General features: G+C 28.3%; 1 protein-coding gene across 2 annotated transcripts in view; it reads right to left on the reverse strand.

The window, feature by feature from the left end:
* LOC107451042 (carbonic anhydrase-related protein 10-like) overlaps positions 1–27905 on the reverse strand; it is a 277509-nt gene that overhangs the window by 112726 nt on the left and 136878 nt on the right. For both annotated transcript variants that reach the window (XM_071187499.1, XM_071187498.1), the window contains exon 4: positions 7464–7600. In XM_071187499.1, coding sequence (XP_071043600.1) covers positions 7464–7600 — 137 coding nt within the window. The remainder of the gene's footprint in view (positions 1–7463; positions 7601–27905) is intronic.

A 27905-nucleotide genomic window follows, 5' to 3' on the forward strand; every position in this document is an offset into this window, starting at 1 on the left:
TGAGAAAGTTTTCAGATTATCTTATGTCTTTCTCTCAGGACTTTAAATTAGAACTTCATATTAAGGCAGCGGCATGCTTAACTGTGTATGCAAAATATATATGAAATGTATAAAATCTTATTTTATTATTATTATTTAAGAAATATGAATATATATTTCTACCGACTACTTAAAAAACAAAAGAAACAGTTAAATGTTTCTTCTAAAAAATATATTATTAAATGAATGATGAAACAGTTTTTAAATTGTAAATTTCAACCTTCAATAACAATTGTCTTTCATCATAAAATTAAATTGTTATTTAAAATTTGAAGTATAAAAATATTCTCAAAATCTTGAAAATTCAGAAATTTTTCTGGTAAAATCATTTATTAATTTATTCTCAATTTTGTTGTTTTTTTTAGTGTTTTCCACGAAAAAGATTTTTGATTAGGCATAAGTTAAAGGATTTTTGTTCTACCGAGTGAAATATCAAATATTGAGAATTTTTCAAGTAAATGAATGCAAACATCAAACGTTTTCGCAAATGAAATAATAGAATTGTATTGAATTGAATGTTCGGTAAAACCACATAAAGCTACAACGCGTATTCAAGATACCAAAACTAGACGGTATAAGCATTGGATGAGTGATTATTTGATGTTGATTTAATTACTGCTGATATGTTTTAACTTGTTCAGATACTTCAGAATTATTTTCAACTCGCAAAATGTTAGCCTGGATAGTGTTTCAATGGTTAGGTGACCCAGTTTATCCATAGCAACTGAGGCTTGGTCACTTCAGACAACTAGCAATCAAAAAAACTTTTTAACAAAGTAAACATTCACTATCAATATGCTTAAATAACACGAATATTATGTAATCAGTTAAAATTAAGGTAATATTAAATGCAAACGTTTATCCATAATTTGCTTATAACGAAAAATTAGAAGAAAAGTACATAATTCCTACATTTTTATGAAGGATATTCGTTTGAATGTGAATTAAATCTTTACCAAAATGACTGTTTTCACACTTTATAAAGTATTCTAAGCAGTCACAGAGAACGTCTGCCTTCAAACTCTGCAAATTAATGGAGATAACTCAAAGAAGGACCGACATAACGATAGCAAACTTCCTTAAAATTTAGCAGTGTGCTTTTAGGGCGAAACATGTATTATTTATTGTCCAGAACTAGTATCGCTCCTCTAGTTTTCTTTTTTTTCAAATTATATAAAATATAGTAGCGAGCCTATTAGTTGAATCCAGCAAACAGCAAAAAACCAACAGTTGTTTTGGAATATTAGTATTTGTTTATCTTAATATTGAACGTACCTTTTATTTCTTTGATTTCAAAACTAGTTTAACTTATTTTGGCATATACTCTATCAGAGTTTTACAATTTTTGACAATTTCTCCACATCACCCTGCTTGTATTAATTAGAAAATGAGGTTACTTTTTATTTTTATTCAGTTATTTGCTTGAAAACACCCATATATCCTCTATGGAATAAAAATTCAATTATTTTCTTGGACACTCTAAAAAAAGTGGCTAAATTAGCCACTAAAGCAAAATGGTAAAAACAGCCCTTTTATTTTTGAGAAATGTTTTCTTTGTTTGTTGATTGTGTATAACAAAGGAAACTTCTTGTTCAACTCTGACCTCATCATTCTTTTTGTTTATATTTTCTTCTATTACTAACTCTTCATAATTTTTTTTAACAGAAAAATTGCCCTAATCTATCTTTCTAGTCAATCTAAAATTACATCATTATCAATTTTTTTCTTTAATTAGGAAAATCTAAAAGCTTATAAATGCCGTTGCATATGTATTTAAATTATTACAATAAAAAAATGTTTTCTTGCAAAAGAAACTGTGCATATAAACGAAAGTACATAAAGCAATTCCTTATATGAGCCCAACTAAAAAACTAATAAAAATTTAATTCTCTCTGATGTTATTTTGAGTGAAACAATTTTCATGGATGGGTTTAAATTTTTATTACCTAAAGCGCGTGATAAGATGAAGTTGAATCCGAAAAGCGGCGTCAACAACGAACCAAACCTTAACATTAAGTGAATTTTTAACATCATGGTAAATATTTCACTTCAATTCGTGAAAAAAAAAATTGCGCATTTATGTTGAAATTGAAAGAAGCGAGACCCAACTATTCAAATTTAAGAGTACACATGGGAGCTCATTCTTGTGTATTGTATTCGGAAATTTCAATTCTGGGTGATGAAACGCGAATCCTTGGCGATGGTAGGTGGGAAGATGAAAAAAGAATAGATGGATGATTTGCTCCATCTATCAGACAGCTCTTTCTTCTACCATCCTCTTTTACCATGATAAATCCGTTATAACGTGAACAAGTATAGGGCATTTGTGACGCAAATATCCCTTCAACAAATTGTTGACGTATCAATTTTTGGCTTACGGTTACATATGGGATTAAATCTAGTCGCATGAAGATGGCGAAACGGTTATATCGATTGGAAAATAAAATAAGGGATATGGGGGCAAGTCGCAAATTCCGTTTCCCGTCAAAGATTGCATTTGCTTCTCACCACCGATAGGAAGTAACTTGCGCTCGATAAAATTTTCGATCATTTCTATGCGCAATTTTCTGGCGCTCACGTCGAAATTCAAAACCTGACCGGCCTTTTCTTGTCCCCCTCCCTCAAAAAATCTCAATCTACAAAATTTCCGCTTGAAAGCACTTTTGCAACACATAAAACTAGTATATCTTTCCCGAGGAGGAAGAGATAAAAATTGTAGCCAGGCTCCGCGAAACCTCTTTCTCGTAATATAACCAATCTAAAAGTTAAATCAACCGCTTCAAGGGTTACTCTAAGAAATATTTTTTTTTTAAGTATAAGTACATCATATACACATCTTATTTCATAGTATGTAAATGAACAGTCAAAGTTTCTTAAAACTGAGAAACAAAACGATTACATTTGAGCAAGAATATGTTTGTAAATTATTGCATATTTTCTTTAATTTTCAAGTAAACATTATCAAATGCATTGAGAATGTAAATATGAGTTTCACATTCGATACTACACTTTTAGAAAAGCATATTGGTTTCTGTTTTCTTAGATTTTTATCAGAATTTCAAGTTTCAGAAATTAATGAATTAATAACTCAAATTTGAGATTAATAAAAACATCAATACTCGTAATTTGGAATAAATCCAAAAGAAAATATTAATTTCTAAATGTATATTAGTTTTCTTGGTTTTTTAAAGGCATATTTTTTTGCGAAATTGCATTTCTCATTTTCAAGTGGATGTATCCTATTTTAAATATTTATTTATAGATGCCAGAATTTTTCCTCTCTATAAATAGTAATCCCTCTATATTCCAACATAAATATTTTTATGCTGAGGGAATAGCATCATGTCAGGGAGCAATGTGAGGGAATAGCATTTCATATAAAGTCCCTTATTTCATTCCGCCCCGTGATTTTCAGGTATACTTTAGAGTTTTAATATTTAACACCCACATTTTTTTTATCGAAGCATGAACTTTCATATACCTATCTCTACATTTTCAGAGATTCATTCCCTCTACGTCTGAAACGTACATTCGTGATATAATATGCAGTGTGGCTGCAAAACACTGTTAATATATATCGATTCATTTTATTGAACAGATATTAAATAGAGAATGATAAATACACAAATATGACGAACACTTTAAATTAGGCTTACCATGAAAATTTTTATTTGAATCGGCCCCCATCTTTATCGATTACTTAAGATTAACACTTACTACAATTTCCGATGACAGCACGAATCATTTTAAGAGATAATCTGTCCCATTCAAGCAATAAAGAAACCCTGAGAGAGCTCGAACTTCTCTACTGCTTAGCATTAACTTTAGACTCTAAAATACCTCAAACACAATAATCTAAATGATTTAGATCCTGTAAAAAAGGTGGCCTATCTTTTTGCTTGAGCAATTGTCTTTTTGAAATTGATATGGAACCAAGCCTATGTTGCTTCCTCTCCTCAGTGCTATGGTGCAAAATGTTGCTGAAGTATCCAATTATTTTTGGGATACAATTTGTCAGCATGAGGCAATAAATGAGAAGCTAATACTTTATTCTTGCAATATTATTGCATAACTTAAATACTACAAAAGGCAGAAGGTACCAGAAAATATAAACTAAAGCAATCAATTGTAATGATTAGAAATTAAACAAGAGGCCTACTTTTTCTCTGTAACAGATTGCAGAATCCATATATGTTTGCTCATTAACAAAATTTATTTAACATAGAAAACACAACAAGATTTAAGCTTGCAAAAATGCTTGAAAGCGTATAAGATGAGTGGCGTTTCTTTTATTGGCGAATTAACTTGGGGAATTCGTGAGCGGAAAAATAATGCTGTTTGGAACTTTGAAAAGTTTTAACTTATTTAGAGCCATGTTTTACCAACTGTAGTGTCTCATTTTGAAGACTTGTTAATTTATAAAAAATAAAAAATTCCCATTTCTCCCATCTCCATTTGGTTGCGATGAGACCATGACGAAAAAAGCTCTATAAATTTGAACCCAAAGGCATTACGAGGCCAATGCGTGCCGGCCACCTTTACTTCCTAGGCAAGTTGACACCTTTCAATCTGAAACTAAATTTACTTTAAACTGCTACTTAGGATGGAGCAACAATCCTAAATATTCACAAATTTACAATTTGGTGCTTTTAACTATTGTTTCATTGGACTATAAGATTTCTTTTTATTCATACCAAGTTGCTAAAATTCCTTAATTTATTACAGTGTATTGTTAATTATTAGTTAGATATATATGTGTTAGTACCAAATATGTATTAAAAAAGCACGAAACAAAATATTTTCTTGATTTAGGAAAACGAATTGCAGCGACGAAAACTTTTAAACGAATTAACGTACTAAACGATTCATTTGCGCCTTCTTAAGACAAATTAAATCGTGCCGCCAAATGCAGTTTCGTAGGAAAAAAATTCATTTAAGCCACCATTGTTGATTGTTATATAAGTTCGCCTGGTAATTATTTTCTGATTTGCATGTTAAAGTGACTTTCAATTTGCAAATCTTAACTTCAAACTTAGTAAATCTCTAGACACTCCTTATTCGAGTTCTCATTAATGCACTTTCTGCGTTAAGCCAACTTTGTAGCATCTGATTCATTAGAAATTCTCTTTAATTTCACTTATGTTCCCCTGCCTTAGAAGATTACTTTAGACTTCCAGAACCATGAACAAGGTTGACAGGTTAAGTAAACTGAACTCTAAAGGTTATAGGTACTTTGAGAAGAAGAAGAGAGAGAAAAAGCACTACAATTAGTACTGAAAATAATGCTTTCATTCTTTCTTTTTTAGCAAAAAATATTTTTTTAAAAATATATACGTATAAAAGTTTATAAAACTTGAACTATATGAATAGTTATTATCAGTATTTATCTTTTTCTTAAACTTTTTCTTTAACTTTTTTTAATTGTTTTATTCTCAAGAAGGCTAATGACAATAATGCATGTTTTCAAAACAAATACTACAACAAGCGATACAGCAAACTTCTCTACACTGAGAAAAAAATTATGGTCAAAACTACTCGAATATCGTAAAAGTTATCGTGTTTCTGGCTCTATGGGAACACCAAAATCTTCTTAAATTTTATCGAAGCAATTTTGTAATGATTTTGTCGCAATAAATATGGTTTTATAATGTGTGATTAAATTTGGTAAAATTGATAATATTGCTTTGGTAGTAATTTTGCTTAAATTAACAATGAAATATAGTTTTATAAATGCAATATATATATATATATATATATATATGTTTGAAAAATTAGACTACATTTNATATATATATATGATGTTATGTTTTATATGTGTGATATATTTGGTAAATCTGGAATTTGTTTTGTTGAACACCGCACTATCTTTGAACATGGCATAAAAACCATTTGTTTGGTTAAACTTAGCTTCCAGTTTAGTATTTTTTACAAAATGTGTGGTATCAAGTAAATTAAGTAATATTGAGTAGTAACTGCAATTCTGAAAACCAAATTTTCTGGTTTTACCATATCAACAGAAACACTATCAAATTGAGGGTTTAAATGTCGTATATTTTATTAAGCAGAATTATTTTTTTTTTTACCATAGATGTTAAACGATGCAGCACGGTAATTTTACAGGAATTTTTTCCTCCGCTTAATATGAGTATTTGAATTTTGGAGTAAATTCAAGTCACTACCTCAAAGACCCATAATTATTTTAAAACAGTTTTAAATTTTCATATTTTTAATATTTAGATTTCGAAAAAAATGGTTCTCCAAATTTTCTTCATCATTTTTAATAAATGAGAAAAAATTATCGTGACAGTGATTTTTTTTTCTTCTGAGGGGTATCTAAAAATATTTAAAAATGTTAAAAATAACGTAAACATTAAAAAAAATTTAGAATGTATTCAAAAAGTTTCTTAGCATATATGTTAAAAATTAGAAAACAATTAGTAGGTTTAAATGAAAGCTGTAAAAATCACATTAGTCAGAATGTTTAAGGAAAAATAATAGTATTTCTCAAACAATTAATGGGTTGAATTAATTTTTATACAAAACACATTAAACACTGCAGAAAATATTATTTGGAGATATTGAAAGCCATATAGGTCAATGTGTTATAGGCTTTTCTTAATAGCACGGTTTTTTTCTTTCACGCAAAATCATTTTGTATTTTATTTAGCCGCGCTTTAATTAAAATGTGTGATTGTGCCATGCGCCAATTTTTAAACAAGTAAAAATCACTGGAATACTCAAGTCGGTAGATTTACGCATGGAGAAAAAATTAGAGTTATTTTTCAGCATATAATATGTGAAATAATGTGTGATTTTATGGACTTCATAATGTTCTGAAATATATTTATACAAAAGTTCCAACATTTCCCAACTGAATTAGACTTCTTTTATATATTCTTTTACTCAAGACTCTCAAAATTTAAGAAAAAAAATAAGAAAAAAATAAAAATCTGACAAATCATTGATTATATAAAACTAGAGCAAAGTGAGACATATGTCATTTAATGCAAACTGAATGATATGAGCAGACATAAATTCTAAAGTCTGTTCTTATCTTCCAGTTTCAAATAGAAAATTAACCAATTTCAGTTGTTTTTAATTCATTTTTATCCTTAATTAGGTCTGATAATTATTCCTTACATTTTGTTATATTTTTCTAATTTGTTTCATTAGATTTTTATTTACTTTTGTTTATTTACTAGTTCATTACAAGAATTAATTTTATAATCAGTGATTATATTGATCCGCTTGTTCATTATTATGCCATAAATATTAATATTACTCTTAACTGTTGAATTAGTGTAAGCCAATTTCTATATAACTCACAATTTTAGAGGCTATTGTTAAAAATAGTTGTATTTTACCTTAAAATAAATATTGATGAGGCACATAAAGTAAATAAGATAAACAAAATTTATCCTTACCCTGATTTTGTCAACATGTAAAGGCCTTAAACTAGGATCATACAATAGACCTGCTGGATCAATGTCAACGGGTGATTGTCGCCTTCCTTTACTGCATAAACTCCATTCTAAATTCAGCAGTCCCCAGAAATCAGGACCTAATATAATAAAGAAATTTTTCTTTAAATTCCAAGCAGATTTAAAATTTAAACAAAAACATTATTCAAACTGACAAATAAAAATTCATCCCTTTTTTAAATTTGTTTTCTGTTTATAATACTAGTTTCTGTTTTCTTATCCTATAGGATACAGATGCTATAAGCCTAAAATTTCAGAAAGATTTGTTGGGAGAACATTAGTTTAATTCCACAAATCAATAAACAAATTACTCACATTTTACTTATTCATGCATAATCCAGCATACAAAGTAGTAAAACAATTTTATTCGGGCAAATGAATTTGATTTGTAAAACTATGAATGCGTATTACAGAAGATTAAGTATTACCAATAGAGTTATGCACATTTTAAGAAGTGACAATTATTGTAACTAAGTAACTTTATCATATAATAATTATTGTAACTAAATAACTTTATCATATAATATAGCTATCTTAAATATTAAAGCAAACAATTAATAAAACAATGAGTTACGAAGGCGAATTTTATAAAAACAAAAATAGGCAATGAAAAAAGGAGAAACTTTTAATATACGATTACAACTTCAATAGAAAATTTAAAAAATAACGATAATTATGCAAATAAGTTACAACGACGATGGCGTTCTGAAGTCTCAGGCTAGATATTTTAATTTTAAAACAAAAATTAAAATTAAAATTACTTGGTTTTTCAACAGCATTTTTGTACTTATGGAACATATTTTGCATGTTTTTTTAACAAAAAACAAACTTATGAACCTTTTTAAAGTGAGATATTTAAACAACAAAAAGCTGAGAGAAGTAATAAAAAATATATACAGGGGAAGGGGATATATGCGCAGCAGCATTCCCTTCCATTGGTCGTTGCACGTCGCAACGAGTGAGTCAAGAATTTGACTTAAGACTTGAAAGTCTGAAGCACCACCTAAAGTTCACACATTAAACATTAGTGAAAAAAAATCGTGCGATGTTCCCTAATTGGGCAAAATAAAGTTAGTTGATATATTAATATCTTATTTGTTATAAGCCTTCCAAAATCCGGCGGACACTGCATATATACTGGCCGGGGGCATTGCCGCTGCACATCGAATTGACTAACAGAATTAAGGTATCTGACCAGTGGAAAAACATGATTTTGGGCTAAATTTGTGAAATTGAGTGTCTTATAAATTTAGAATCCCTGTACTTTTATCTGTACTTTAATTATGTACAAAGTTTAAGAAGTTTTTGTGCAGGATGATAACAATGGATAGAATAATAATTTTAAGTCTTAAATTGTGTTTATCTCAAGATTTTTTCACACTTTAAACCACCTTAAACATACAATATCTCGTGTTGTTTTTTAAATGAATGTCTACAATTTTTCATGACTATTTTAGATTATAGCATACATGTTTTGAATTACAAATTAAGAAAAAAAATATTATTTCATTTTCTATGCATGCTTTCTCCCAAGGGCAAGTGCGGAAACTTATACATTTTTGCTTTCTCTACTATAGTGATCCCCAACTCAGTAGTATATGTACTTGCTTTTTATATAGTAGCTCAAAACATAGTTGATAGCCACCTAAATAAAATACTTAAAGTATTTTTTGCTTTAGGAGTTCGAAATTTGTTTTTCAGTGTTTAGCAAAACAATTTCTTATTTTTTCCTGAAAATGGCCATCACTAGCTTTACAAGATTTTACACATAATAAAACAAATAAACTGGTTTGTTAAAATGTTACATTAATATTTATAACAATGTTGTTGAAACTAGTAGCTTCGTAAAAAAATTATTTTTGGAAAATTTTTATTAAAATGACTTGATTTTGCTAAGAAAAATATTACATTCTAGATACAAGAACATTTAAAAGAATTTTCTTTTTATTACAGATTTAAGCAAGCTCTGCAGTCCACCAATAAACAAATAATACAAAGCTAAAGGTTCTTTTTTTATAATATTCAGAATGCATTTCGGATCAAAAAAGAAATCTCCTTGTGTTTGGAGGAATTTTTCCTTCTCGCTCAAAAAAAGGGAACGAAATTAGCAGGAAAACTGGGAGAAATTAATATATCCTAGGAGAGTCCCAGCTGTTGAGTGATAAGTGTGCTGAAGGCGATTAATAAAATGCTCCTAGAAAGAGTTCGAATGATCGATAAGGCGTTGCTTTATATACAGTGAGCTTGCTATTAGTCAAGCAAGAACAACATAGGAATTGCATGAAAGTCTACATCTGAAGTACATTGCAAAGGAATGAAGGTTTTCTTTACTTTTATTCGAGAAATAATTGTTCTTTCTTGAATTTCCGATTACACTTCACTTTATTTCATCCAATATAAACTACCGAATCGAAAAATAGATTGAACACGAGATTCCGTGTAGTTACAAAAGTTTAACTATTTATTTTAAGATGCGAATCAGCATTCGGGGATAAAAATTATCGAAAATAAATACTAAACGTCCTGAACGTTTCATAGAAAGAAAGGATTAGATCTATGAAGCCATGCACACCAATGTTTCCAATGGTGACATCTTCACATCAAACTATTACTCAGTAATGTTCTAATTTAAGTACTTCATAAATTTCTACTATTTATACTACATAAAAACTCATTACCTAGTATCACATGGTTTCTTACGTGGAAATCGTATTTTTTCCAACAAAAATACTGTTCTCTACAATATAAAAATGTGAAAAACCTAATTCATAATTTTAATATTATTACAAATACTTTAAAATGGATTTTTTAAAGCTCTAAAAGTAAATTTAACAATCGATTATATTTATGTAAGATTAATTAAAATACTTAGTTTAGTAAAAAATTTATGCGGTGAGTCATCAATAAGTGTGTAGAAGAATTGATTGTTTATTTTTCTCTCATCATCTCTTATTTAAAAATATACACATATGCTCATAATTTATTAAACTTTGTATTTTTTAAAGCTTTATTACCACTAAAAAGTGATAAAAAAATATTGATTGAAAAAAAAACAACTGGAAGCTAAACTAGTTTATGCAACTAAAATACACAGATAGTCAATATTCTGCAGTACTGAACTATTGCTACTATATATCCTTTATATGAAAAGTACAAACGTCGTTTAAAAAATCATTAAAATCGAAATACACTAAGATTTTTAGCCTTTTTTTTCATATGGTCACGGCGATTTAGCTGTAATTCTAATAATATAGGACTTATTATTTTAGTTGAGAAGTTTCTGCGTAATATGTCATTTCATATAGGAATGTCATATGTCATATAGGAATTAAGGTATGAGGAAAATATTCTATAATATAATTAGACTTATGAATGAATTTGTGAGGGAATTTCTCTTATATCAAACATTTACTTAGACAGTTCTGGATGTATCAACCGTCCTTTTCCTAAATTTGTAAATAAATGCACAGAATTATTTAAATTTTCTTGGATTCAAAATACAATTGGTATTTTTTTAAATTTTAAAAAAAATCATATTTTTTTATTCACCCTAACAATTTGTACTGTTCTATATTATACATATATTTTTTTCATTTGGTGCAATTTTCATTCAAAATACGGGGATCATCAAAGTTAAGCTTGCACAAATCTTGAAATGCTTTAAATTCTGCCTTTCAATTTAGGTTTTGTTTCTACGGTACTTAGTATTGTTTAACATATCGAAGTGAAAAATCATCCCGTTAATCTTTTTTTTTCTTTCAATTTAGTAAACTTCGTGATTAAACTTCGTGATTAAATCTCTAATTTTAAAGAAAAAGATGTGTCCTCCACATGTCTCTAATTACTATCTTAATTACTAATCATCTTTGGAATTTACTGTTAAGAAAGAGTTTGGAAAACATCCTTAAACAACCTATTTAGCTAAGCATAAAACTTCTTTGTTTCTTCTATAACGCTACGCAAGTAAAATTAATATTGATAATTTTTCCAGATTGATTGGTTTTATTGGATTATTGATCAATACAAAGTTTTTCATTTGTTGTATTATAGGATTATTTGTTGTTATAATTTTATTAAACTACAACTATTTACTGGATAATTATGACACATTTGATTAAAATAAATATTTTATCTATAAAATAAATACAATTTATTTGAATTTTTTTAGTATCTTTAATTTTCTTTAGTATTTCACTTGAAACATTTTCTGTTACCAATTTTAAAAAACCTTAATAAAAAATAAAATTTTAAAATATTGCACTTTTTGAAATTTTTACTAAACTTTTATATTTTAATTATTTTATTTAATAAGTTCAAGTAATAACTTTAACTTATAATTGTGACTAAATTCCAAAAATATATATTTATACGTAGTATAATTTTTTTTTGCTCAACAACTTAACTAAGAACTACAACTCAGCAACTAAACTAAGAAAAATAATGTTTGTACACTCTTTTGCTTTGCACACTGTAAAAAATAGATACCTGAATTCCTTCCGTTTTTGATGAAACCATACCCTAATATATGATCTTCGTCAAAGTGTCGAAATAAGTATCGTTACTTTTTTAAGAAACGAATTTGGTCTAAAGTATATATAAAAGTACATATTTCGTCATTCTAGATGACAATCTTCCCCACCTAGCACCATGAAGTTTGGAGTTGAGGAAACATTTTTGTCACGAACTAGACAGTTTGTCTTTCGTCACAAATTTCGTCCCGTGATTTCTTGACGAAATGATGATCAAAAGTAAATACTACTCAATGATGGATGAATAGTCAAGAGCGAGAATTTTATTTCTGGGAGTGCAGTTGAATTATTAAGAGATAGATAACGCACTATGAAATTTACTTACAATAAATTCCAATTCTATATTAAGGCCAAAGTTATGCATCATCGTTTCATCAAACGTTTCGTATCATCGACAACGAAGTCACAAATTTAAAGTCACAAGTAAGTTTTTTATGTATAAATATTAAGATCCTTTCAAAACAAAAATTCAAAATTAAAAAATTCATCGATTCAAAGCAAGTCAAATCAAAAAAACCAATCAGCAGAAACATAATGTTTACAGCTGTAAGAAAAAGGTTACCCATTGCGGATTTCTTCAATTCTTTATCTAGATTATGACTACAAAAAAGAAACACTATTTTTTTTCACACTTTACGTTTTTAAATTAATACTAAACTTCATTATTTCAATAACTTTGTTTAATAACTTTAAAAAATAACTTTAAATTATTACTCTAATTAAATTTCACAAATATATATTTATATTTAGTTTAGTTTTTGTTCTTAGCTATTTAAACTAAAAAAAAAATTACATTCTTTTGTATTGCAATTGAGCTATTAAAAATATATAATGTAGTATGAAATTTAACTACAATAAATTCCATTTCTATTTCAAGGCCAAAGTTAAGCATCATCAGCATTTCTCCAAAAGTTAAAATTTTTTTATTAAACAGCAATGAAGACACATATTTGGAAAGTAATTTTCTTATACGTATAAGATACTAAGATCTTTCCAAAATAAAATTTCAAAGAAAAATCATAAATTTAAAAATATCATCGAATCAAAAGATGTCAAATCAAAAAACCCAATCGGCAGAAATATAATATTTACAGCAATAAGAGAAATATAAATGCAAGCCCCTATGGATTTCTTTAACAGTCTTTATCTAGATTATGACTACAAAAAAGAAGCACTCGTTTTTTTCACGCTTTACATATTTAAATTAATTCAAAACTTTATTAATTCAATAACTTTATTTCAATAACTTTATTTAATAACTTTAAATAATAACTTTAAATTATTACTCTGATTAAATTTCATAAATATATACTTATATTCAGTTTAGTTTTTGTGCTTAGCAACTCAAACTAGGAAAAAAAATTACATTCTTTTGTATTGAATTTGAGCTATTAAAAATATATAATGTAGTATGAAACTTAAGTACAATAAATTCCACTGCTATATTAAGGCCAAAGTTATGCATTATTAGCATTTCTCCAAAAGTTAAAAACTATTTATGGAACAGCAATGAAGACACATATTTGGAAAGTAAGTTTTTTATACGTTTAAGATATTAAGATCTTTCCAAAATAAAATTTCAAAGAAAAAACATAAATTTAAAAATATCATCTAATCAAAAGACATCAAATCAAAAAACCCAATCGGCAGAAACATAATATTTACAGCTGTAAGAGAAAGATAAATGCAAGCCCCTGCGGATTTCTTTAACAGTCTTTATCTAGATTATGACTACAAAAAAGAAACACTCGTTTTTCCTCATTCTTCACGTTTCTAAGTGGTCTACCCTAATCACTCCCGTAATTGTACTCATGGGAACAAAGCGAATGTTTTTTCGCACTAGAAACATGTCTGTCTTTGATACCTACACTGTACAAGAGAAGTTAGGGAAGAAATATATTTTTATATGACAACTTGATTCGATATAAACAACACAATACAATTTATATTTATTCATTGGGGAATGCTGATACAAGGAATGTGAATACATATTTCTTTACATCGACATTTATACACCAAATATTTATCTTTCGTGGATGATTTTTTATTTTATTTAAGTAAACCATGATGACGCATTACTTGTTTTATTACATGAATACACGCACCATGCCTAAGAGATCTAGACATACTTTTTTTAGCATAATAAGATTAGAATTGCTTTTTAAGTTAAGGGAACTTGGATACTGTTTTTCGGAAACAATTTTGGTACTTGCGGTATTTTTAAAAACAGTATTATACAAGTTATATAATATTATTTAGGTATAGTAAAAGTTTGGAAAATTTTTACGATTAAATACAATTGTATAAATACTTTTACTGAAAATAAATATATAAAATGTTGAAATGCACTCAATTCAAACGCGCATACTAAGTAATGCAATAATATATAATATTCTATTTTATATATTACTATCACAATTATTATTACTATTACAATTATATATTACTATTATTTATAATTACATTATAAAATTCTATTTTATATATTGTGCTGTCGTACAGCCGATCGAATTTCAAGTTTTCGTATATCAATGTTCTAACTCCGTAGCCTTGTAATTTTAAACCAAATCCAAAACGTATGGGTACTCCTGGATCAGGCATACGAACAAACTAGTCTTCGTAGAGGAATTTTTGATAGAACTAGAACACAATTTAACAAGAAACTATCGATTATCTTAACTCATCTGCCTTATTTTTTAAAATTGTACTTATTTAGTTAAAATTCTTTATTTCTGTTTTGATCATTTATGTTAATTCCCCGCGTAAAGCGTGAAACTAATTGATATATCTGGAAAAAAAGAATTTTGTAAACAATTACAGTTTAATATCTTTAATACGACTCCTCCCCCCCCCCTAATTAGTGCGACCCTTCCAATATAACGATTGTTCGTTATAACGATTGTTCGTGCTATTCCATAGACGCAATGTTATTATAACCTCAATTTGAACGTTCAAACTAAACAGTTCATTCAAAATAGAGACCAAAATAATGTTTAATCTTCTTTAATTACCATACAATTGCTCCAAAAAACAGTCACAAATACATTTTTAAGCTTTCAAAGCACATTTATCCATTGAAAACAAGTTAATGAATAGTCGATTTTACTTACATTAATTTAATTAAATTCCTAATTGATTTCGTAACAGTTGTAATTTATAAATGAATCATCTTGTTTATTTTTGTGAGTAACTGCACTTAACTTTTTTTTAATATCTGAACGCCATTCTCAGCAGCTTTAAATAAAAATAATTATATAGAATTTAGTGTGAAAGTAAATTATGTAAATGTATTTCTAACATAAAATCTCTTTACAGAATGCTTATCTATTTTTCATTGTATCGTAAATAATATTTGAGTTAAATATGAACATAAAGTATGAACTCTTAAAGACACTTTTTGTGCATTTCTAAATTTTTTATAAATTACAAATGTTTCGAACTTTTTGTGAAATGATCATTTCCCAAAAAATAAATGATTCCGTGGAGATAAAAAAAAATGAACCAGACACACTTTCCCACTGATCGAATTCCAGGTACAATCTACGAAACCTTAACTTACTGCACAAATCACTGAAGTTACTAATATGTACACAAGTCTCCCCCGTGGGTTATTCTCAGCGCAGTTTTATACTTGGGCCATTTAGTGGATGACAAGCACATTTACTTGGAAAACATTACGACAATCCACGCTACATTAAACGATGACGTGCCGTGGTTTTCAGAAAGTGCAATGGGGGCCTTTGGAGGCCAGAAGGATTACATGAACTCATAAAGTAATCAGTGTTATTTTAAATTGAAGTCATGAAGTTTATCTTAGACTTGAGATTTCAGGTGATGAAGAGGCGGAAAATTTTGGAAACAAGCTGTGTGATTCATATTCAGTGCCTCTTCTAAAGTATGTTGAATATTTGTGAAGCATAATAATATTACGCGTAAGAGGTAGAGAGATGGTATAGATAAAGAATTAGTTTTTTAAGGTATTATTTATGTGTGATAAGGGAAATAGAAACTCCCTGAATTGTATTCGATTGTCGAATGAAAAATTCGTGATTTATAAGGAATGTTTTAAATTTTCATCTATGATGGTTTAGATAAGGTATTATTTTTTAAGATATTATTTATGCGTGATAAGTGATAATTGAAACTCCCAAAATTGTATTCGATTGTCGAATGAAAAATTCATGATTTATATGGAATGTTTTAAATATTCATCTATGATGGTTTAGATAAGGCATTATTTTTTAAGATATTACTTATGCGTGATAAGTGAAAATAGAAACTCCCTGTATAGTTTTCGATTGTCGAATGAAAAATTCGTGATTTATAAGGAATGTTTTAAATGTTCATCTATGATGGTTTAGATAAGGTATTATTTTTTAAGATATTATTTATGCGAGAAAAGTGAAAATTGAAACTCCCTGAATTGCATCGAATTGCCGAATGAAAAATTAGAGATTTATAGGGAATGTTTTAAATATTCATCTATGATGCTTTAGATAAGGTACTATTTTTTAAGATATTATTTATGCGCGATAAGTGAAAATCGAAACTCCCTGAATTGTATTCAGTTATCGAATGAGAAATTCGTGATTTGTAAGGAATGTTTAAAATATCCATCTATGATGGTTTAGATAACGAAATATTATTTTTAAAATATTATTTATGTGTGATAAGTGAAAATCGAAACTCCTGAATATTATTTGATTGTAGAAGGAAAAAAGTGATGATGAATGATTGTTGAATGAAGTTATAAGGGACATTTAAAATATTCAACTGTGGTGGCATGGACAAAAAAATATTTTTTTTTAAATATTATTTATGCGTTATAAGAAAAAACCGAAACTCTCTAACTTTTATTCGATAGTAGAAGGAAAAATTCGTGATTTGCAAGGAATATTTAAAATATTAAACTATGATGGTATAGCTAAAAAATTAGTTAAATATTATTCATGTGAGATCGAAACTCCCAGAAATGTATTTGACTTTTCTTATAAAGTTAAAGGCAGGACAAAAATGTCTAAATATTTTTCCAATATAAATGAAAAACTTTGACATTTTTTTTCTTATTATATCACTGATCCATTTCTAATAAATTATCTAAGTAATAACTTATTTTTAATATGTTTATTATTTTTAAAAAAAATATTTTTAAATAAATATTTTAAAACAATAATAATCCTTACCATTGCATGAAATAAATTTAAATTAATTGTCATTTTACAAACTTTAGTTTAAGTTGAATTTTAGTGGATTTCGTTAAATTATCCCAGCATTTCATAGTTTTCATCCTCAGGCATTAATTTCAGATCTTCAAGATTAAGAGAAATTTGTTTAAACTACCACTGAAATAAATTAACGAAGAGTGGAAGAAAATTCCGAAATTCTTACGCGATCGTCCGTTTCTCCGGGGTACCTTTGTCAACTTAAACTCTCGATCTTAGAGAGTTGATAAAGTTAATCGTTCCTTACGCTGGAGGGTCTCGAAGAATATTTATTTTGTTGTAGAGACCCCCTTCACGGTTCCCCTAATATCCCCTTCACCCTTCAAGGCAGCTTGAAACTATCTGCACGAAGATTTAACAAAGTTGTGTTCAAAAGAATTTCAAAACTGCCAGTCAGGAACGCATTAGAATAATGTTTAACAGTCTCCTCTACACAGTTGCTGAAAACGTGATATCGGTAAGACACAGTAAGGAAAGAGACGTCTTGGACCAACCTATAAATCAAGAAACCCAATACACGTAGTATAACCTCTTAAGTTTGTATATCGAACTAAAAATGGCGTAGTAAACAAACTGTTTCGTGGTGTTATTAATTTAAAACACTAAGAAACTCAATAGTTTCTTGATTAGAAGGACAAACTTCATTCTTTCCCTTAGAAATTTGAAAGTTTTATTGCGTCAAAATACTTCTGAAATAATTAACATTTCGTGAGTTCTGTTAACAATAAGAATTTGGGTTAGCGTTAGTAATACTGGGATCAATAATGTAGAGAAAAGAGGTTTTAAAGATTCTGATCCTGACAAATTATCGTAAGAATTGAGCTTTCGCTTTCTTCAATCGTGAAGTTGTTAATGACTTCATTTAAATTGCATGAGTTTAATGATACAAAGTTTTATCTCTAGTTGCATGAATTACAGGGTAATTTTCATTTCTTACAAACGAAAATAATAAAAAATGAAAAAATTCATCGAAAGGGTAAGTTGTTTTGTTACTTTTCGAAAACTTCTCATTAAAGAATGAGGAGGTCTTAGTTTAATTTTTAAACTTTATGCAACGGATGTAACATTATAGTGCATGTGTCTGCAAAATGTTAATTCATGACCATTCTTTATAATAACTGTCTTAAAGTTTTGTGTTACTGATTTTTAAGAAAGTTTTTTGGGAGGAATTTTTCAATAGCTTGTCCGTGTTAAAATCATCAAATTTTGATTCCATTTTTCGGATAAAATATTCAATCAATTTTTTGCTTAAATCTTGTATTGACATAACACATTGACATAATGATTTTTTTGAATAAAAAAATCTACATTTTAAATTAAAATTAAAAACGCAATAATTTTTTAAAAAAATGAATTTAAACGTTAAAAAAATAAAGAATAAATTTTTAAAGGAGTTGCTTTTTTGAAGAAAAAAATTATTTAGTAGTTTTTTATTCAGAAAAAAATTCATGAAGTTAACCATTCATATTCATAATGTTGAGCATAAAATCCTTCATACATCGATCCTCATTTAAAAATTAGCAACAAACATTTTAAGGGAGTTATTTTTTGTAGAATGATTTAGTAGTTCCTCCGGAAAAACTGAGTAAAATTAGCATTACATATTCATAATACAGGACATCAGATCCTCATCTAAAACTTAACGGCCAAAGTTTTTAAGGAATTATTTTTTGTAGAATGCATTAGAAGCTTTTTTTTCAGAAAAACTGTGCAAAATTAGTCATACGTATTTATAATACCAAACTAAAAATTCTTCTAACACTTCTTGCAGGGATTGTGGCTGCTTTGAAAATTTTAGATATACCTTGATATTTTTATTCAGGCTTACAGCATACGGATGATATACAAAATTTATGTTACAAGAGACGAAATTAGCTGTATTCTGCTAAAATCAGCAAAACCGTTGGCGAATGAATTAAAAAATGGCTTAAACTACTCCTGAGAAGATATAAAAAAATCCTGATAAAAGGTATAAAAACATTACTGGAGCATCTTGTGCTCCTATGACCCTGCTCTTTTTCTTTCTTATAAGAAGACATACCATTCTAAAAGGTTATGCTTATTGCTACGAAAGTTATTAGATATGGAATCTTTTTTGTAAACGATTCTGACCTTTGTTTAGAAGTATATTAATTTTTCATTAAAAAACTGAATCTTTAAGCAATATGACGGATTTGGGTAGAACTGAAGATTATGGTCTATAAAATACAAAATAACTGTTTTCATTTTTGAGTGCTCATACTAAATGAGTCGATTTCAAACTGAAATCAGGAAACCCATAAAATTCCATTACGTTAAGTAATAAAGAATTTAAAGGAAACATAACTAATGATTTAATAGTTGCTTAAATTTTTGGAAACAAATACTTTTATGACCTTTTCTAATGGAAACAACAAATGCTTTTATGATTGATTTTAATAAATGCTTTTAATGATTACTCATGTTTGGCTGATAATGCTGGACCAATTCATCAATCAAACTGACAACTTAAAATATTTAGCCTTTAGTAAAAATGCCGTCTCTTTTACAAGTATAATCAGCAATCCATGTTCGATTGCGTATTGTTTCAAAAGTGGTCGTAATTTTTAATTTATCACTATAAATATTGAGAGTTCAGTGTACTTTTATCAATACAATTTTATTCTGATGCTCTTATTACCTGCAATAATATGCTGGTATTTTTAAATTTTTTACAAAAAGTGTAATAGTCATTAAAAAAATCTGTTAGATTATCGAAATATAATTTTTCAAAAATATCAAATCCAAAAAAGTAGATTTAATTTTTTTTCATTTGTATTCAAAAATTCCTCAGTAATCGATTTTGTAAATTAAAGAAATTTAAATTATTAATAACTGTTTCTCTTATATCGAGACAACTCAAATAATTGCAAATTTGACAAATTATTTTTTGAAACTGAGCCGTGTTTGGGAGATTTCACCTTTAACCCAGAAAAAGACACGGGTGTTTCTTGCTATATTCCATAACCATAAATTATAAAATGATAAACATAATATTTATCAATTATTTTGACCTAAATTGATACAAAATAAGAAGAATAGTAAGAAAAATATCTTTCATAGAGATTCTGGTTCAAAGAGCTGTACATCTTATCAAAATGTACACTTGTCCAAATTTATTTTAGAAATACTATCAGTTTTTAATCTAGAATTCAGTCACTACAAATTAAAATTATCAAAATGAAGTATATTAAAATCAACGTAAGTAAACAGCTTTAATTTTCGTTCATGCAGCAGTTTTAAGTTTTGAGGCGGAATTAAGTTCTGCTACCCGACTTAGATTCATAAATGCTTCAAAATACTGATAAAAGGAATATTTTCTTACATTTATCAAAATTGCTTTGCTTCCAACTGATCTTTACTTATCGTAATTATTTAATAAAAAATTAAATTTTATTGAATAAAAAGGCTTTAGTACAAGACTTAACATCTGAAGATCAAGATGGAAAACCATAAAAGCTATTTCTGAAAAGAAGAAAAAACGAATTTAATGGTTAGGAATTACTTAGAAGCAAGCGGATAAAAATATGCATGACTTTCACAAGAATTAATTTATATTCCCCAAACATTTGAAATCTGCACCTACAATTTTTGATGTTGAGAAAATATAAAATTTTAAAATTGGGTAACACAAGAACCGTTTTTTCCCTGAAATTCGTATCCTATAAATACTTCCATGATACAAAGTTTTATCTCTAGTTGCATGAATTACAGGGTAATNAACGGACATAAATCATTCTTCACCTTTGGTCCTCATCTGTACAGTATTTTACCACAGGCGTTTTATTTTTTCTTCTTCTTTGATTTGATCTTTATATTTATAACTAACATTTTTATTGTAGAATAACAAGCTTAATTTCAGAAATTATGAAAATTCTCGGAAATAGTTGGAACTTTTAATTTATGTAATTTATTTAATTAAATTAACAATCAAAGTAATCCTCAAAATGCAACACATGGTGATCCAATTGCTCTTTTTGTGAAAAACGGACATAAACCATTCTTCACCTTTGGTCTTTATCTGTACTGTATTTTACCACACACATTTCATTTTTTTTCTTTCATTTGATCTTTATATTTATAGTTAACTTTCATATTGTGAAATAATAAACTTAATTTTAGAAACTATAAACATTCTGGGAAATAGTTGGAACATTTAATTTAAGACATTTATTTAATTAAATTAACAATTAATTTAATTCAATTTCTATCTACTTTATCCAATTTATGCGATCAAATGTGGTTAATCAGTTCTCAAGTTTTGACTTATTATCATGCATCTTGACTATTTATAGTTTGTTATTTTAACTACATTTTGAATAACTCTTATGCATTTGAAATTAATAATTCTCCGTATATTTAATTTATTTGAATAATTTTGAACATTTATTTCTTAATATTTTAAACTGTCATTTATGCTTGATTACCAATAAAGATGTTAATTATAAATAAATGTCACTCAACATTGTGTTCACAACAACAACTTCTACATTAATATTACTATTATTTTTCTAATGATATATTTGTTCTGAGAAAAATAGAAAAAGGGTACAGAATTTTAATCCTAACTGACATCTAATCTTGACAAACTTCCCAAACATTAAAAAAAAACAAAATACGCAAATTATTACTTTGTTGTTTATCCGAAATTTTTCAAACTATTGTGATTTAAAAGTTTAATTTCTAAGCAGATTTTAATTATCGATCTCAAAATTTGCATTAGGAATTCAACTAGTTTCATGAAGGGAAGGGATTGATTCCGGGAGCTTTAAAAATCATTAAATGAAAACTATTTATTTTTCTCTAACTTAAATCTCGTAATTTTTAATAAAGTATGCAAGTAATATTTTCCATCACAGAATTTCGCTAAACTGTGTAGAACTTAAAACCTAAAATTAATTTAATGCAGGAAGAAAATGTTTATTCAAGAATTAAAAATAAATAAATAAAGGGAGAAACAAGTCTAGTACGTGGTTGTTTTAAGTAATTTTTAAGAAAGAAATATGGAGAAAAAAATTACTGAAAAGAAGATGTTACAGAGTAATGATGAAATTTAATTTTATTGTATTGTGTTACATGTGAAACTAACATGAGAAAATGTTGCTATTTAACTTCAGAAAGAAACAATCTAGCAATGTTAAGGAAGTCTCTTTTACTGTCAAATTACCTCTTCTAAGTATAGATTTGCATCTCTGATCGGGATTAAGTATTCTATTAATGGTTCAAATTTAACACCACTAAACATTCTTATTGCTATGTTATCCTTTTACCTCTTTATCACTACACGGGTAGTCATAGCCCTTATCTGTTGACAATATATATCTTGCATTAAACTCTGCAAATAGGAGATTTTCAAATTTTTATCATTTAACAACAACATTGTTCATTCTTATTCGTATGTTTTGCATTCCATTCTTTCTGTAACCTTTTTATTCCTACACAGAGGTAAAAGCCTTTATTTGTTGATAATATTGTAATGGTTTCGAGAACAAGGATAGGCGTTCTCTCACTATATATTGACTACAACACTATCCTTTCTTCTGTTTTGCTTTCCATTCTTCCCATAGCATCTATATTCTTAAACACATGAACCAAAATTTTATTTGATAATAAGATGTATAGCAATGTACTCCACAATTGGGAGTTGGAGTTCCCTTAGCATTAAGCTCTTAACAGCAATGGTACTCATCCTTATTCATGTTCTTTGCTTTTCATTCCTTTAATGACATCTTCATTCTCACCCAGGAGGTTCTGGTTTCATTTTATTAGAATTTATAGTATATATAGTAATAAACAATAGCGAGTAGGCGTTTCTTTAATGTTTATCTCTTAACAGCAATGCTACTCATAAATAATCATGTGCTTTGCTATATATTCATGTGCATTCAATGGCTTCTTATTCATTCTCAGGTGGCTCTAGTTTTATTTAATTATATTATATGTATGTATAGTGATAAACAAAGGAGAGTAGGTGATCCCTTAATGTTTATCTATTATAGCAACTCTAACCATTCCATGTTCTCCGTATTCTTACGCAGGTGTTCCTAGTCATGATCTGATAATCATACGCATTTTGCATGATTCTATGCATATGTATTTTGCTATGGGGATCGAAATTTTTCTTATTTAACTAACTTTAACATTAAAAACTTATTCTTTGTAAGTTAGCAGTTTACCTTTATCATATTTAACTGACATTAAACACCCTGCCCAAATCTGAATTTTGGACTATAAACGTTTTACTCAACAGAAATTTTGAGCCTTTGAAACTTTGAAACCTTTGAAATTTTGAGCAACATCCAGAAGACAAGTGAACTCCTGGATCAAGCTTTGGGACTTCGTTGGGGACTTTTTGATAGGACTAATCAGCATTTTATTTACACGGAGAAAAAAATGCCTTGGAAACCTCCCACAATAAGTCCGACGGCATAAGGGGTTCTGACCTATGATCCGTCTACAACTGAGAATATTTTACGTCAGCACCGATGCGAGCCGGGAGCGGTATTCGTATCAAACAACCACCGCTGGAATTCAAACCTGCCACTACGGTGGTAGCCTCAGTCACTGCTGTCGCCTGTATTTCTTTGGTATTTTTTTTACAACCTTCAGATATCGTTCACTATCCTATTCTAAAAAAAGAGCAATATGCAGTTGCCTTTACTATTATTCGATTTAACCATAGTTTTCATTATTATTATAATCATTATAATGAGAAAATATGATAATTAGGTCAAACGTTATAGAGGAATATTGTTGTTGTAGTTCATTTACGTCGCACTAGAGCTGTCCAATCGGCTATTTGTGACGGTCGGGAAAACATCCCTGAGGATGATCCGAAGACATGCCATCACAATTTCGATCCTCTGCGGTAGCCCGACGACCTGCACGTGAAGTCGAGCACTTTACGGTAGAGCAGTTTAACTAGGACCCATACCCCACACCCTCGGTCCCTACGCAGACAGATCCATTTAGTCACCCTCCTAAAACTGACCGCAGCCAGTGATGCTTGACTTCGGTGAGCTGCTGGGAACCGTGTCTTAACGATTAGTCCACTGCGGGACATGTTATAGAGGAAGATTCGCTCATTTTATATTGTTTCATGCAATTTACTTTATATAAATATAAAAATTCAAGATTATGGCAGCGAATACATTTAAAAAAAAGCATAAATCAGTTACTAGTTAAATTACTTTCATAAACTCGGAAGAGATTTGAAATTGTTTGAAACAAATCAATTATATCTTTATCACAAAAACCATCTTTTCGTAAACCTAATTCTATAAAGTTCTTTCTCTTAACAAAAAACTTTCTTTGCAGAAGCCTACCCATATTTGAGGGAAATTTCTTTCAATAGTTTGAAAAATATCCTAATGCAAATATTTGTTTCCATAAATATCTGATCATCTTTCACATGTTATTCCGCACATTCTCTACTTCAAAAAAGCATACACTCCTCGAATAAGAATAGAATCTATAGAATCTTATCAAATTTGTATATGAAAGAAATGCATTTACTTGCTTCCTGGATAATATCATGAAACTTCTGGGAAAATAAGAAATTCTGTTAAAGGTTTAGAACATTTCTATAAAAAAATACTTGTTTTGCATATTTCAAAAACATTTTTTATAAAGACACAACATAAGTATACAAATATAAGTAAACAAATATAAGTATAATGGAGTTAATATGATACATAAATTTAATAAATAATACATATTTGATTTTAAAAATTCGATGCAGAAGATAGCACATTTCTTAGAAAGCAAAAAGCTTAATTTTATAATATTTTCCGTTATACAAATGAAGCGGGCACAATAATAATGTAACACAATAATAATGTACTACCACAATAATAATGTAATACATTTTTAATGTAATCCATTAAAGTATTGAGTAACAAAAATAACAATATCTACACGGTGAAAAATTCCGGATTAAATAACGGTATAAAGTACCGGCACTTTGGATGCATCATCCGTATAAAATCCATTTTACTGTAAAATAAATTTTAAATAAAAATTTATTTTTGCCGTAAGATATTGCACAATAATTTTACAGTAATATTTATTTAAGTAGAATGTTTCAAGAATTTTACTGTAATTAGTACTATAAAAATTACGGTACGACAGATTTTTTGCTCCGTAACATGTTCTGGTACAGATGAAGTTTACGGTAAAAAGTACCGACACCCTGAGTGCTGGAAATTTTTACCAAAATGTCTTCTGGAATTTTTTTACAGTGTACTTATAAAATATATTTTTAACCCTTTAATGTGTATCCAGGAAAAATTTTGTAAAAGTCTAACTTTAAGCACGGTTCCTTCATTGAAAAAAAGTAGTTTAAAGTGCACTTTCAGAAAATAGATTCAATCTTGTTCAAGCTTACAACAACCTTGATCAAGTGCTAAATAGAACTGTGTTTTACTTCAAGCTTAAATAATATGTCCAAGATATCATATCGTTACAGTTGTAGTAAAACTCTACTTGTTCCATTTTTTCTAACCGTGCAAGAATCTCAGTGCTTGGGGTTCGACAAAAAAGTGTTAAATGGTAATTATTATAAGAACATTTTTAATAATATCAGATTAAAAATAATAATGAAAGAATAGTAAAGAATAAGCATAATCAAGCAATTATTTTCCATGCGAATGCATTAAAATAATCTAGATGTTAGGCGTGTAATTATATCTAACCTCATATCAACAATGAAATAGTTGTGTTGATACTAGACAAGGAGGGATGAAGACTTATTTCAAATCTATCAGTTTCAAAGCTTGTAATGATAGATAACTAGAACAGTGCCTTCGTTAACCTGATAATTACTCTGCTTTGCAATCAGCAATTCACCACCACACTAAGCATGATTGATTGCTCACTGTTTCATCTTTTGAAGTAATTGATTGTTACACGCTGTTACATTGCTTATCACCATGTAATTGTCGTCATAAGAGTATCTTTATTAGTTTGTTAGCATTATATTAGTCTTCAGAAATTATCTTTAAAACCTAGTGAAAGCATTCATCACGAAAGATAACATCTCTTCTTAATTACACAAGGATTTTTAATATCCTAAATTAAATTTCTTTTTTTTACAAAAAATATCGCTTTATAATTACTGCTAAGTAATGTTTTCCGAAAAAAAGACAAATTACGTGAGTAAGGCTATCAGAAATTATGTAATTAGCTGCTTATTTTACTAATATGTTGTTATTAGTTAATGCTTAGTATATTTTGGGCTTTATTTAATATTCAATGCTATTTTAGATTTTATTTTTGTTATTCACTATCAAATGTTTAGTTGCTATTTAGGATATGTTGTTGCTATATTTACACTACTGTCTTTCTCTGTAAATTGTTAATGTAAGGAAAGGAAAACCTCGAACTTATTACAAAAGCTCTCCGATAAAAAAAATACTTTAATGTTATACTATGAAATTAGTGACCTGCACCATTATTTGTAAGTTTTTTTTCCAAGTGAAAGTGTTAAATTGAAACACATTCACTTTCAAGTTTAACTACATTTTTCGGTAGTTAAGTTTGATATAATATTTGCACAATAGCTTAAAATATTGTTCAACTTGGTAGTATGTTAAGGTTGCTGTAAATTTGAACGATATTGTTGTTGAACATGCATCAAAATTTCTTAAAATATCACTTGTGTTCTCCACACTCAAACAATTCATATGAAATGTATTTAGTCGCTGTAAAAAATATTTTAATCAGCATTTAAAAAACTTGTAATGCACGTGCTTTGTGAAAATAGTTGAGTTTTCCTATCCCCAACAGAAGATTACACTGTAAAAGATTCCGGATCAAATTACGGTATTAAGTGCCGACACGGTAAAAATATATTTTACGGTAAAATGGATTTTATGGATGATTCACCCAAAGTGCCGGTACAATATACCTTAATGTTATCCGGAACTTTTTACAGTGTACTCAGTATAATGGATTTTATGGATGATTCACCCAAAGTGCTGGTACAATATACCTTAATGTTATCCGGAACTTTTTAAAGTGTACTCAGTATAATGGATTTTATGGATGATTCACCCAAAGTGCTGGTACAATATACCTTAATGTTATCCGGTACTTTTTACAGTGTACTCAGTATAATGGATTTTATGGATGATTCACTCAAAGTGCTGGTACAATATACCTTAATGTTATCCGGAACTTTTTACAGTGTACTCAGTATATTTACGGTGAAAATCGACAGACACAACAACTTAAGAATTTCTATTAAGTTAATTTTCTTCTATCTTTTTATATATTAAAATCATTGACAAAAATTACAATGATGGTAAGAGATTGCTACAGCAAAAATAAGAAAATATTAAGTTCAGTGAAAAGATCATTTGAAACCATTAAAACTACACACAGATGCCTTATATCTGATTAAAAAAAATATGAGCAAAAGCTGCGCTATGGAGACAAAGTACAAACTGTGAAATTATTTAAAAAATAGTGTAATTCAAATCATTTATATTGTATATGAAATAATTTTCATTGCTCAGAACTTCGAATTGTCTTGAATCGTAGTACCGTTCAGAATAATCCTAGCTTCGATTAAGTGCCAATTTGACCATATTATCGTGCAGATTTAACCTAAAATT

Source organism: Parasteatoda tepidariorum, chromosome X1 (genome assembly GCF_043381705.1).
Source record: "Parasteatoda tepidariorum isolate YZ-2023 chromosome X1, CAS_Ptep_4.0, whole genome shotgun sequence".
Taxonomy (NCBI): domain Eukaryota; kingdom Metazoa; phylum Arthropoda; class Arachnida; order Araneae; family Theridiidae; genus Parasteatoda; species Parasteatoda tepidariorum.